The 15,261-nt window shown below is 40.3% G+C and overlaps 1 protein-coding gene across 1 annotated transcript in view; it reads left to right on the top strand.

Annotated features, from left to right (window-relative positions):
• The window catches only part of nphp4 (nephronophthisis 4), a 176,505-nt gene that overhangs the window by 81,443 nt on the left and 79,801 nt on the right, over nucleotides 1–15,261 (top strand). Inside the window, exons 10-12 of the mRNA XM_075476298.1 lie at nucleotides 7,102–7,317; nucleotides 7,804–7,945; nucleotides 11,585–11,637. Coding sequence (XP_075332413.1) covers nucleotides 7,102–7,317; nucleotides 7,804–7,945; nucleotides 11,585–11,637 — 411 coding nt within the window. The remainder of the gene's footprint in view (nucleotides 1–7,101; nucleotides 7,318–7,803; nucleotides 7,946–11,584; nucleotides 11,638–15,261) is intronic.

Genomic DNA, 15,261 nt, shown 5'->3' with positions numbered 1-15,261 from the left:
AGAGACACACTTTTTATATTTGTCTGGAAAGGCTGCGACAGTATATTTTACACTTCTAAACAATCCTGATGGATTCTCCCCTTAAACTCTGCCAGATGGAGCAATTATGCGTGCAGTGACATTGCCTGTTATTGTTTTTAGTACAACTTTATGAAAAGTGTTTCCCTCTTCCTTGTTTTAGCCCCAGGCTTTTGTTTCTATTTTTTTTCTCCCACATGCACTGTTGAAACAAGTGCTCCCTTACTCTCTCAGTTAAAGTCAATGACACTTATTTTGAATATTGTCTTTAAACCTCAAATCAGCAGTGTAATCACACTTTGGGGAAATTGGCTATTGATCATTCTGCCTTGTTTGACATAATGGCCAGAGCCTCAACAAATTATCTGATGAATTCAAATGTTTCCCGTTCAAAAAAGCTCAAATGCAAAGAGCCATATTTAATTTCTACTAAAATATAACATAATTGATTGGATGTCTCTTTGCTGTCACCAGCAGGCTTTGTAATTGATTAAGACTCACTGAGTCACTGTTGTACTCTGAATAAGTCGATTTGTTTGACCTTTTTGCAACTTTCTTCTCACTGGAGGCCTCCTATCCATGCATACATCAGCCAACTACCTCCTACATTGCTGTACTTTTACCACAATACCGTTATACCCTTTACACCCGAATATAGAAGTAACATTTATCTGTTATATCATCATAGAGAAAATTCCTTTTATAGTTCTGATGGCCATTCCTCTGAATGTTGAGGACTGTCTCAGTATTAGATGCATGATATTCATTTTCTGTTTGTCTTATCAAAGTCAGAGTCTCCTTGAGATTCCATCAGTGCTGTTTGTCAGACCAAGCTGCCAATGCTTTAAGGAGTTCATATTTACTGTTTGTCATGTACAAATGAAAGGACAGCCTCTTTTAATTAAAAGGTTTCACATATCAGGGCATTTAAAAAAGGCATTGGGTGCTTACTGGGTCTTAGAATTAGATAACTCATGACTTATTTCACGATATGCGTAATTATGCATTTAACAAAAACTCATCTGAAATGCAGTACATAAAACCAGCTTTTTTTCTCATCTCTTTTATCCCCACGTACAATTGTACAATTTTTAACATATAGCCAGTCTCAGTTTCCTACAACTGGAAGATTGAAAGTGGGAGAGTTGGACAGATAAATAGCTCTAAGCAACCCCGTGTAAAGGGCCCCTTGACTGGTCTTTTGTGTCTTCCATTCATTCAGTGCTTCTGAATCAATCCTGCATTATATTTTATGAATAATACAAGAAGTGAGCATTGGGTCGTGTGGTAGACACTCACTTTGCACAGACATGTTAGAGACAGAGTGTGAGGGGGGGGGGGGGCACACAAATTAGATAAGCTGCCTCACAATTTGTACTGACCACTCTGTGCTGTAGGATTATTTTTCACAAAATCATCACTTTTAACGTAGATTTGTTTGATTTAATGTTTCTAATAAAGCATGTAATTAATTCAGCCTCATGAGACGGAAAAACAGACAATCCATCAATAGTGAATATACTGCTATTTGTTTTATGGGTGCCATATATTTCCAGAGTTGCAGTTCTGAGAAATAGCTCTTAAGGTAGGTGCTACTTGAGAGTGAAATTATAGTCTAAAGCCAGCTGCCTCTCCAGAGGGATGGGGTATTGATCACCATCTGTGGCCACTTGAGACCTGTGGTGCTTTATAGAAGTCCTCTAGATGTGTATAATAGACTTTTAATAAAAGGACTAGGTGTTCGTCTGTTTGAGTCAAAAATGGCAAGCGACAATAATCCATATATGACTCATAAATCTGCTTGACATTGAGACACAAATCAAACACACAACACCAACGCTATACTATTATCTGAATGTTGGTATCTATGTTCGAATAATAACTAAGAAAATGGCAACCGTAGAATAAAGCAATGAATATTCACATGTCTTTAACCTTTATACTTTGAGCACTCTTAGCTCCTGCTGCAGTGTTCCATTACTTTCACTGTTCCAAATGTCAGCTCCATTAACCTATCTGAACACTTGACTTTGTGCTTTGTTAATTGGTTAGCAAGATTACTTTGCATAATGCTTAATCAACTGACATTTTGAGTCGGCCCTCACCGGAGATAGCCCTGGTTTGTGCTCACAAAGAGAACAAAACAGTCAGTGTTTTGTGTAGTTCATAAGGACCTCTTGTGGCTGTATCATAATTGATGGAGCAGAAGTGGAATGATGCGGTTAAGAGACTGAAAAAACTTTGTGTTAACGTCAAGGTAGATGGATTTGTCAACAGAAGATATACCTTACATACTGTACAGGATCTCTTTTGTAGCAGGCTACAATGTTTTTGCATTTATAACCAGCTAGTTTGTCATTTGTAAACTTATTCGATTGACTAGCTGTGCAGAATTCACTAAACAGTGAATTAATGAGACAGTAATGACCACTGAGTTGGCACTGAGACGAACTCAAGACTTTTAAATAAGAAATATCCATAAATTCACTGCTGCAGCCTTCAAACATGGAAATGTTCACCTTTTAAAATACTAAACACCGTCAGATCATTCTTTGCCAAAAAAAGCCCAACTGCTACTGGGTAGGTCGTCAACTTGGATCATATTAGAGTCCATGTCAACAAAAAAAAAGTGTATAATGAGGAAAGTAGGCTTAAGATAACGTCATTGATGTTAGGAGGTTGCAAATCCAGACCCATTCAAACTGACAACCTATCTGCTGTCAATCCAAATGTTTGCTTTACAGTGGGCCTGACACAGAACATCACCAATTAGGGCTGTAATCCAGGTTTGACAAAAGGTTAACTGGAACAAAAGTTACATGTGCTGCACACTACACCTTCAGCTCAATATGAGTTATGCTCATTTAAGCATGTAAGGCAACAACTGTAACAGAATAATTATCATTATTCTGTTTGGAGAGACTATCATAATGGTACACTACCTAAAATATATTCCTTCTTAGGTTCATTATTTTTTCCAGTTTTTCTGCTTCCACCTAAAGTCAGTACCTGCAACAGTAATTACTGTAAGTACGGATGGTTCCTGGAACTTCTGGATATATGAAGCATGTGAACTCTCTGGTCATTATAGTTACTAACAAACTCCGGTAACAGGTGGCTTATTAACAATGACACATTTTATTATACCTTAATTTGTTGTAGTTGGATAACTTTTTCTCAGTTTTAAATAAAGTAAGAAAATGATTTTGTGAACAAAAGCTCATCTTGGACTTAGGCATAGACACTGATCACCCCTGTAACATTTGACTACACTGCATAATGACCATAATTATACAGCCACATGCATAGCTTTCACCTCTATTTGTTTTAATTAATTATTGGGAATCCGGTGACAGTTGGACAGGGCATGCATTTCTTTGCTGTGCTTCTGCTGGAGTATATTTTTATGCTGTGAATGGTCTCTGAATAGACCTATATATATGTTATCTGCAGCTTTTAATTATGTCCCATGGCTATACGCAAGAAGAACTATGAGACTGTGTCAGGGTCGGAATTTTTAGTCCATTTTTCCTCAACTTACTCCTCAATCCCATTGCATAATCGTCTACATTCACCTGTTTTAAAACAGTCAGGTGAGATTAACAGAAATGTCATATTTCCACATTGTTCTTCCCGATTTTCGAACTCAATTTACGGAGCTTTGCTGCTGCGATGGCTAATATGGTAAGCAGATAGAGTTTACTTCCTTTAATGACGCCTGTCCTTTGGTGTGGACACAGCAGATATGTGCTATGTGCAGTTATTTTGTTTAGAAAGTCTAAAAGGTGGATTGCGCAGTGAAGTGGCGGTTAGCAATGTCACCTCACAGCCCGAGGATTCCTGGTTTGATTCCCAGCTCGGGCCTTTCTGTGTGGAGTGCATGTCCTCCCTGTATGTGTGTGGGTTCTCTCCGGCTTCCTCCCACCCTTCAAAAACATGCGTTTCAGGTTATCTGGTGACTCTAAATTGACCCGAGCAGTGAGTGTGAGTATCATGGTTGTTTATCTCATTTCTGTGTGGCCCTGTGATGGACTGGCAACCTGTCCGGTGTGTACCCCGCCTCTCGTCCAGTGGCAGCAGGGAGAGGCTTCAGCCCCCCTGTGACCCTTAGTTGGATTAAGCGGGTATAGAAAGTGGATGGATGGAAGTCTAAAAAGCAAACAGAGGCCCATATATATTTTTACTATTATCATTGCTATTATTAACAAGGTTAAATGAATTATTCAACCCAACCTTGAATTAGTATTAAGGACTAAGAGCTGAGGGTTTACTGTACTTTAAACTGCCTTTTCTTGGCAGCAGAGAAATCTTCTAACTGCTACAATCATCCTCAATCCAGGCTTTTTTTATCCACCTTTTCAAATTTCCCTGGTGTGCTTTTAAAGTTATCACTGCTGTTGACTAAAGTTAAAGTTTTGTCTAGCTACATCAGCTACATTGCTTTTGAATACATTTGTTGTCAGTACCCTAGATTTTTTTCTCCTTTTATTTACAGCTTATCTTTGAAAGGATTCTTTTTAAACAGGGAGAGGTGACTAAGGCATTTCATGCACATACCCTACAACTCCTTTGTCAATTTTTTCGCTCTGAATTGTTTTCCGATATCTGTGGTGGCCTTTAGCCCGCCGTGCAGGCTGGCTCATCTGACATTTGACAGAATTGCAAGATTATCCGTTCGAGCCTGTAGCCTTGTCACCTGTTTACTGCATTCTGAAGTTGAATGGAGATAAACCTGTTATTCAAACATGGTCTTCAGCATTGAAAATGACTGAATTTCCAGGTATTTCTCCAAATGTTCTGAATGGAAAAGAAGCACCGGTTCTTCTCTTCATTCGGTCTCTTATCGAGGGTTTGTGTTATTTAATAATCTAGTATTTCCTCTCCAGTTTTCTCTGTGGGGCACTGACAGAGAAATGTGGTCTTAAGAGAAAATCTTGATTGATTGTGATCAGAGATCTCTTCATGTTTCGTGAAATCGTATCAAATAGAAACAACAGCAGAGTGAGTGAAAGATCATTTCAACACGCACGATTGAAGGAATGGTTCGGCGTAAAATGATAATTTGAGCATCACATGGTCATGCCACATAATTTATATGGGTGATGAGCCTTTCTCCGAAAGACCGCGGCATTCCGAAGTTGGCTATTTTGAAGTGTTTTGTTAGAAACGCAGCCAATGCAACTGTACGGGGCCAATTTGGAAAATATAAGAAATCGGTTGTTTTTCCGCGATAAACAAGCTCAAAAGCGCTACATACTTCAGCTGTGTCATAACAAAGGCCTCGTCAAGCAAACCGAGGCACAGAGAAGTTCATCGGACCACACAGCCTTTCACTGGCTTGTGTTTTCACCGGTTGTCGTACCACCATGTACCTCCAGTACGCGACCGAGCAGAAGCGCCCACTGACGCTTGCTCCGCACATCTCTGTTGTTCCTCCCGTTCCCGCAACTCCTCGTCTGTATATTCGGGCTCAAACAAGTATGGTTGGCTTTCAAACGCAAATGGCTCGTCTTCGAAAAAATTATGGTCGTTTTCTGCCATATTTGCGTCTCAGCCTCCCTTTGATAACTTGAAGCAGGAGTTGGAACTACCGGTGATGCCTCAAAAAACACAAGCCAGTGAAAGGCTGTGTGGTCCGATGAACTTCTCTGTGCCTCGGTTTGCTTGACGAGGCCTTTGTTATGACACAGCTGAAGTATGTAGCGCTTTTGAGCTTGTTTATCGCGGAAAAACAACCGATTTCTTATATTTTCCAAATTGGCCCCGTACAGTCGCATTGGCTGCGTTTCTAACAAAACACTTCAAAATAGCCAACTTCGGAATGCCGCGGTCTTTCGGAGAAAGGCTCATCACCCATATAAATTATGTGGCATGACCATGTGATGCTCAAATTATCATTTTACGCCGAACCATTCATTTCATGCAACCGTTGACACAAATAAATGTTGTTAAATTGTTAAAGTACAGAGAAAAGATGCCATAGTGAATGCAAGCTGTAATCAGAGCTTAAGGTGGTCCAGTGAAATGGTAATGTGTGACTTGTTTTGGCCAGACATTTCATCAGTGTATATTATTTGCTTGTTCTGCCGAAGCCCTCTCAGAGGAACTTCAAATGGTTTGATTGTCATAGTCTGTGCTCAGAGGAATTGTAAGCACTCTGCAAACCATGTCCACTTTGTCTTGAAACTGTGTGGAATTGCAGGTTACTTTTGTATTCTGTACCGTCTTACCTATGATTGATTATAATCGTCTGAGGCTCACCAGCTTATTAATCGATTCAGCAAAACCCCTGGGTGCCCGTGTGGATGATTTAAAGCAAAAGGCTGCTTCACTTTTTCTTGGGCGGCTCAAGAGGAGGTTCAACATTCTCTACTGTAAATCATGTTCAGGCCATGTGTGTCATAGAGCTTATTGAACGGTCAAAATAGATAATGATGGTATTCTGATCAAACATGAAGGAAAGAATAATGAAAATGTGCAATTTGAAGCCTTTTGCAGTTATTTGGGGGATTTTTGGAAAGAGAATAAAGAGTTGGCAAATTTGATCTGTATTTTATCTTTTAATGCATAATAACTTTTGCCTTTTCTGCTTTATAAAATCATTCAGGTTATCATCTGATCAGAGTCTCTGTAACTGTTCCTTTAGAAACCTCTATATACTCTCCATTGTTTTGTAAAATTCAAACCAAGCAGTTCTTTTTTTTTTGCTATTTTAATTACACATTTTCACAGAAGCTTTGCAATTGTTTGCTTTTATACTAGATGGATTTATAATCAATGATAAGTACACGTCAAAGCAAATGTCATCCATACGTACTCATGCAAATAATGAAAAAAAAGATTGTTTTGATTTCGTCTAAACTGAGGAAACGTCTTGTAAGTATTTCATCAACATCAGAGGCTTACTTGAGAGAAAAATTGTAAACCAGGATCTTAAAGCAGAAACCAAATGCAATATTTTTAACTTTACCCCACTGTTGCCATGACACAGCTAATTAGAGTTGCTTTCCATTTAGTTTTCAGATATAAAACCACAGTTTTAGGGTCTGGCTCTTATATGTCTCCCCCCTTCCCTCCCCACAGCTGTCTGCTACCTCCACATCCCGAGCTGCCTTCTTGCAGTGCCTTCGTTGGGGGATTTGGTGCCCCTTCCAGGAGCCAGCTGTCTGGAAAGGCGAAGAGATACAGCTTGTTCTGCAAGGAGGTGCAAAGCCAAATCCTCATGGAGTCATGGTCTACAGCACAGAGGTGTCTGCCAAAACTCCGAGCCCTGCACTAGTCTTACCAGGCACAGCTCAGGTAACACAGAAGCACAGAGGGAATGTTTTTTGTTGAACAACTAAAATGTAAAGATTGAATGGAAAGGAGTTTAGACAAAGTGCTTTTTTGCATTCCCTTTCAGTTCTCTCACAGATAGAGACAGATGTCTCCCTAAACAAAAGCTTTATCATTACCTATATTGCTCCTTGTCTTTGTTGCCAAGTCTTTATTTTGTACCTGTTCAAGGTTGAATAAAATCATTATTTTAAAGCTCTACACTAAAAAACTTTACCATAGTTTTACACCTGTTGTCACATCTTTTTGTAGACACTATAAAGAATTCCAGAAGTTTTCCAATTCTGATGACTTTTCCCCTCTTTGCTGTCATTTGTCACTCAGTTGATTTCAGCACCTCTTACTCCCTTTTATGTCTGCTGTCTTGTGTCCCTTTTTTTATAGTTTAACTGCACATTCACTGACTGTTTCACTGCGTCACTGAAATGTTTGAAACTTTCTCCTCTCAAGGAGGGCTCGCATGCGAAGGATACGATAACGTTTTGGCTGTCGTCCAGCCTGGAAAAGAAGGCATCCAGCCCAAAGGCATCTCTGAGGACGAAGCAGGAGGATGTGTCACGTCAGAGAAGATCACCCTCATCACCTTCACAGGGTAAATATTGTGATGTAATGGCGTTTTAAGCTCATACTAATTACTTGGAAGGGAATGGGAGCAAGCACATCTGAAGAGTTTTTCTCCAGTAAGAAGGTGAAAGGCTCTTCACCGCTTAGAGCTTCAGAGAGACCCAAATTTAGTTTCTCTACAAGAAAGGGTGTGCTTTATGGATTTGTGAGTGTTTGATCAGTTTTTACTAATTGTTTATAGGCGCGCGTCAAGTGTGCGCCAACACCAAGTGTTATTAGCCAAGGTTCTCAGCATTAAGCATCAAACTGGCCTGTCCTCCATATAGTATGCAGCCCCCACCTCAGCAGTTTTATCTCAATGGCACCACCTGCTCTCTGCATGATTGCTGTGCTTCATTATTTGTGTCAGAGGGGAGTGAAAGGAGAAACTCAAAGTGCCAGGAAAAGAATTTGGCTGTTCATTAAGGCCTCTCGACCTTGAACAAAACTTACTTTGCATCTTTATGACTAATGTAAAAGATTAACCCAAAGATAACATCAAAAGGTGTTCAAATATTTGAATTCTGACTAAAATTATACTAAAGAAGTGAATGTTGATAAGATAAGATTCAGATAAGACTCATTAGCAGAACAGTCAAACAGGTTGTAAGGTTTTAATTGTTATAAATATGGTTCTAATTCAAGGGTTCAGTTAATTTTTTAGGAGCTTTGGACTGTCTTACTGTCTTACTGGAATATAACTTGATGGAGCAGCATTACCTGACCTACATTCAACAAAAGGACCCAGTCCCCCAAATTTCGACATTACCTGTTTACACCAGAAGGTTTGACTAAAGGCACCCTCACACTGGTTGACTGTTATCCATACTGTGCAACAGGTATCAAATTAACTTGGCTATGACATCGTGTCTACAAACTGAACGATGACAATACCTGCTGAGTCGCAGTTTGTTGTATATATGGAGACCGTTTTTTTGTAGTTTTTTGTTTCTTGAGTTAATTTGCTGCTTACCAGCAAGCCGAGCCCAACCTGTGTTGTGTTTCCCTGCCTGGAGGCAGCGAGGCTACTGTACTGGCGGACCTCAATGTCATTCATCTGCTTTTCCAGTGAGTCTCTCATCTCACGGATGCAGACGGCCAAGGGGACAAACTACAATTGCAACAGATGGAAAACCAGTTCATGTGCTGCTCCAGCAAATTCAGAGCAGAGCCTGAACTACTGTTTCCAGCTGCAGTCCAAGATCATTGATAAACTGAATATATTGCTTACTTATTCATTTCTCACAATTCTGAATAGCTGTATCACAAAGATAATATACGGAATAACTCTTTTCCAAAAGAGTAGTGTGCCTGCTCCCACTCACACTACAGAAAACTTCTTCTTCTATTTCTTCTATTTCTTATGCACCCTCTCTTTTAGGGCTTCAGGGCAATTTCAGTCTTTCAGACTCAACTGTGCAACACCCAGTGATTGTACTTTGTCTATTATACACAAAATGATTGCAGTAGAATACCGTCGGTGTGCATTTAACACATTTTCATTGCATTGCATTTTATTCACTAATGCTTACTGGCACTTATTTGCTTTCTAACTACAGTGATTTAAGAAAGAACCATGTCCCTGTCCCTGGATGTGAAGGGAGGTTATCAGTGAATGTGACAGGATTTCTCTTGAAGAAGTCTCATTATTTCATCTTTCCCGGTTAAGCATGACCGTTCCACGATATCTTTCCAAAGTTTAAATTTTGAACCCCAAGCTTTAAACAGGCCTCCCACTACAACACAGTTCTGATTAAATGTTCCACATCCTGCACACAGCCAAAGATAAATGATGTGCCACTGTCATGGAGCTCTTATTGATACCCAAAGTGCTGATTTGTTGTGAGTCTGTCAGTGATTAAAAGTGTGGTAACACAGCCACTCAATCCCGATGACAGCAAAAAGAACATGAGTGGACCTTGGTTGTATTCCTCATTATTTTTCTCGCCTGAATGAGCTTGTGAACTTATCTAGGGATAGAACAAAAGTGTTGATCAGGACCTACTTTGTTGATGTGGAAAGAAAGCTTTTAGCAACATCTATTGATAAAATTTGAATTGATATTCAAGTGTCCTCACAGTGCTGTACAAGGAGCATGAACAATTTGGGCTAGTGTTCAAAGGAGAATGGTATTCTGAATCACTTTCAATCTTTTTAATTTCAATACCTCAATCATCCTCGACATAGCTTTCTTCTTTTTTCTTTTTCAAGGATAGTGATGGCATGGATCTGAAGACCATGCCGGTTAGAGCAGGTGTGCTGCTTTCAATTACAGACAGATATTTTAGGTTAATGTAAAATTCATGGCCACTCTAAAATATGTAATTCATGTATTTGATGAATGTATGCATGTGAAAAGAGCTCACAGCATCTCACAACCAACCATCAAAGTGATGCACTGCCAATCTCAGAATGAACTTTTAACTTATTCATGATGGGCATCAACATGACTTACAGTAGGAGGGGTGGAAAAATCTCAAGTCCATACATTTTCATGAATCTGTAATTTAGCTTCTGAATCTCTTGTTGTCTTTTTGACCCTCAGATATGACTCTGTGCTTTTGGAATATATGTGAAAATATGTTTCTGTTCTTGCATGGATGATTTTCGATTATCAGCCGTGCATATTTTAGTTCTTTGCCAGTTCCCCTTTTCTTCTACTCATATACATTCCACCTCTTGTACATCTGGCTGTTTGCTCAGCTGTCAAAATGTCATCTTATTGATCCCAAACAAATGGGCAATTGCACATCAGTGCTGCTAATGAGGTGAAATAAATTCTCAGTGGGCTCCAGAAGTAAAGCAGCAAGAAAACAGAAAGCCCAACAAAGGAAACAGTTGCCGGGGGCGGGGGACAGGGAGGGGGACGACAGAGCACATTCGTGACAGAGACCCAGCAAGTCCCACACCATGTCCACTCTGTGTGCATGTAGTTCGAACAGATGGGAGCTACAGCAAGACACCCCAGGCAACTGAAGCAATTTCCAAAAGGCCAGTCAAGCCCAGCAGAGAAAGCTAAAAAGAGTGGAAGGGGAGGACAAAGAGATGCAGGAAAGCCTTTCATTTCAGTATTGCCATGGCTACTAACCAAAAATCTGAAGGAAGCATTGTCAGACTTTAAACTCAGTGAGCTGTCTAAGTTTAACTCTGGCTCTTGATCTGTGTGAAATTGGATAGATTTGCTATGTTTGTAAATAGTCGAGGGATTCCACTGTTCCTTGGAGTTGTTTACTTTGCTTGAGTTATTCAGTTCACAATGCTGCGGTTTATTCTTACAGCTCAGGATGCCAGCTCACGCCAAATCCAATCAACACCAAAGCCATTAACAAAGATGACATTTTACAGTCAACCTCTGTCCCCTCTCACGAGCTAATATTGCATTAAATGTCAAACCAAACTATAAAATGAAGTATGCTGCCAGGTAGGAACACAGCATGTGGAAGATATTGCAGTGTCATTAATTAAGCATTAGACACTGAACTGGAGTTTTCAGTATGCAGCCAGATAACATGTTAAACAAGACTTCAGCAAGAATAGAATAGAAATTATAGTCTTTACGTGTATGTTACGTTTATGCCTGATGTGGTAGATTGTCTTTATCTTCTTTGTCTTATTTGCATTTTTTCAGGTCAAAAACACATTCCTCGCGCTTCTCCTCCAGATTCTCCTCAAGGGCCTGGGGTAAGACACCTTTTCACCCATTCATTGTATTTTACAGGCTGACCATAATACTGCTTTATGAAATAATGAAAATATTCCTTTCAGAAGCTTTGTTAGCTGCCTTTTCAAAGTAACAAGTCCCGTGTCAGTAGGTCCTCGATGCATCTGCCACTTAAAGCTGCTTTCACATTGGATGGGGTGGGTGCAACTTCCTAACGCTCTGTGTGTCATGTGTCTGTGTCGGTCGACTCGGGAACAGATCTGCGCTGTACTAAGCTTAGGTTGGGCTTGCTGACGACACCTTGCCGGTTTCAATCTGAGAGAATCTCTCAGATCTCAACAAATCACCCTGCCAGGACATGTTGCCATGTGTTCTGTAAAGTGATCAGCTGCCTGAAGCTGGCTCTCATTTTTGTGCGACTCACCCAACAGGCTGGGGAATTGATCCCTACTTACAGTAGCCTGAAGTAGACCTGGAAGCGGTCATTGCATTCATATAGCTCTCCAAACTCTTGACTTACCCCTCAGGATACTATGAACTCACCCTCTTAGCTGCTGCTGCTCATCTCGTCCTCCTCAGTAACAGTACCAGCAACATTCTAGATAACTTATTTTTATTCAGTTCTATTACAATTTACCAGAATGTGTTCTATATAGTGATTTTTTTTGTACTTAAGTTGAAGTTTATAGCTTACAGAAATAACTTTCTTAGTCTAACATTGTTGGTGTCCTGTGAGTACACATCCGTCACATATCAAGTACATATCTTAACCCCTAAACTTGCGCTATAATTTTGATGAAAGTCTAAAAGCATAAGGTTGTTATCTGATGCATAATGACCCTCTGGCTTGACATGGCATAGCCCTTTGTTGTAGTTTTACCTGCTAATCACCTATTAAAAAAAAAGAAACAAAAAAACAACCAAGATGCAGTTCTTGTTTGTATGTGTCAACGGCAAGCATTATTAATGGATTTCAGTCAAGAGCTGACCTGAAAATGATTAATGCCTGTATCAGGAAGTTTCTCTCGCAGCCCCCTGTACATGGGCACAGCTCCTCTCCCCTGCTCTTCAGACACCAAACATAAATCTTGACTCACCCACCGCTACACTGTGTCTTGTATGTTCACAAATACAGCAGGTCAAGCCAATAGATTTTTTTCAGCATGTCAGCATAAATGTATTATCTGCCCCAGATCTCTCAACAACAATGTGATTAGGAGGCAGAACCGATGAGAGACATTCTTACAAACATTTCTTTCGTTCTATTTTTGTCTCTTCTCACTTTTATGAGATTCCACATGTTGGATATGTCAAAATACGGAAGTGAAAAGGTGCATGTCTGCTGGAAATGTTATTCTTGATGAAAGACAACAAAATGTCTGTCTGTGTCAGTCATGGAGTACTTGAATCACTACTAAAACCTTGGAAGCAGCGAGAATACTGATGATGATAATCATCCCCGGTTGCATCCAATCAGATCAAATGTCACATTTGCATCTGTTTATGTTCGAGGCTTCCCACAGGCAACTAATATGGTGCTGATCACTTCTGTTGTAACTTTGTAATAAATTTAACTGCGCCATGATTATCCGTCCATGACAACCGGTGTGGGCTACAGTGTCTCATATTAAGCTCCTCGTAAGACACTTACACCAGCCATATGTACCAAAGGAACGCGTTGTTGTGTGTGTATTGTGTGTCTGTTTGTCCTGGCTGAGCTCAGCTACAGGGCGTAACCATCATCCTTCAGCCTGAGTGGAAGTGCCAATGGAGACTGGGAGTTGTGATAAATATTACTCTCGCTCTCTCTCTCTCTGTCTCTGAGGATGAGGCTTGAGACACGCACACATGCATGCAGCGCACAGTAATATCGAGCCAGAGAGCGGAGGAGGATGAGGAGGAGGAGGAGAGATATCGGCTCTGTTTCAGTGTTGGCTCTCTGGGCCAAAATGGGTCGGTATTGCCGACTCATTTTAAATTGAACCAGCAGGTGCTGCGAGCCGTGGGGAGCGCTGCACCCCTGAACTTTACAAATCAACCTTATTTTGATTAAACAGCGAGGGCGGTGAAATCCTACAGGTGGTCAGCTCCCAGTGGCAGAGATGAGACGTCTGTGGTCATACTGGGCAGCTCTTAGGGGAGGACATTAAAAGAAGGTGGTGCTTAACTGAATATACTGCTTTAGATACAACACTCAGGAGTCATTGATCTCCTGTTAATTCGCACTATATCTGTTATAGCCCACAGGGAAAATTGATGTGAAAAGGAAACGTTGTTTTAATCGTTTTTGTTTGAATGTCCATGACATCCAAGCGTATCTACACTGCAAATAAGAGCATGCTCACGGAATATCATATTTTCAAGGTGTAAGGGTTAAAGTTCAACACTGTTTCCCAAAAGAAGCAATTGACTTTGCATCAATGGAGAAAAACACGTTAAACATAGGCAATTTAATAAGCTGTTGGGAGGAAATTCAGTGACCACTGTGTCCACAAATAGCAATAGGAGCATAATAGCATGCTGAATTCAAAGACAACATCGTTAGCCAACTTTACTAAGACTTACAGCCTTAACAAGTCTAGTATTCAGTTAGAATATTGTCCTTGCTGCCCATGTTAAATTACATATAGAACTGTTTTAGCCTCACCATTGAACCTCAAAAAGCAGTATAAAATGGTTTTATTAACCTCTGTGTTTTAGTTTTTCCAGCTATAACAAGAAGAATATAAAATATTCAGCTGCTAAGGAGATGGATAATAAAGATTAAAACAAGGAAAGAACACTTTCGGGTTATTCAGAATCATCACTCCACACTGATGATGATGTGGTTCAGTGCTTAACGTGTCAATGGGCAGTTGTTTACCAATGTCTTCACCACACAGAAGGTGTCTGTATGTTAAAAGTTGTTGGGTTTTGAACATATTCAGCATCTCCTACAGTGCATCTTTAATATTGCACTAAATGCACGCACACAATGTGCTATACACAAAAAGCAGCACTCATTAGTGCCCTCGCTGCTCATAGTGCCGAGCATAGATATTTATCTGATGGCTGTCCAGGACCCTGCAGAAAGTAATGAAACGGAAAACACTGTGTGAAGCCACGCCACTGATGTTGGCACTCACCCTGCTGTACAATTCAACACGACTGTAGCTGCTGCAAAATTCTCAAATTCCCTGTTCCTGTCTCATCTTCTTCTCAGGTTCAAATATACTGACATAAAAATACAATTGTTCCATCCTTTTTTTCTCTTCAACATGTCTGTCAACTGCTGATTAATCAGTCGAATCCTTCTCTGAAATGGCTCAGTAAACAAGCTGTATGCTCACTTCTGTTTGCTGGCATTGTTGGGTCTGATGACTTTCTCCTGCTTGCATAAATTATTGATTCTTGGTTTGCAGTGGTGCACAGGGCTTCAGGTCCTGTGGTATTTTAGGCAGCATTTGGAAGAGCAGCTGAGCTTGTTTGCCTCTGTTGGTGATGATTTCTCTCCATGGGCTGCACTCATGTCTCAGGGTCATGTTCATGTTCTGGTGACCTAGGCGGTCTTGTAGTGTGTGGGCCGAAGGTGAAGCCATGTTTTACTTTGTTGCTGGCAGACTGCTTGTTTGGCAGCTGGCACTGTTTCATTCAGACTCAGTTTT

The sequence above is a fragment of the Odontesthes bonariensis genome, chromosome 10 (genome assembly GCF_027942865.1).
Source record: "Odontesthes bonariensis isolate fOdoBon6 chromosome 10, fOdoBon6.hap1, whole genome shotgun sequence".
NCBI classification, from domain to species: Eukaryota; Metazoa; Chordata; class Actinopteri; order Atheriniformes; family Atherinopsidae; genus Odontesthes; species Odontesthes bonariensis.
The sequence above is the reverse complement of the archived record's forward strand: the minus strand, read 5'-3'. Positions and strand labels throughout refer to the sequence as shown.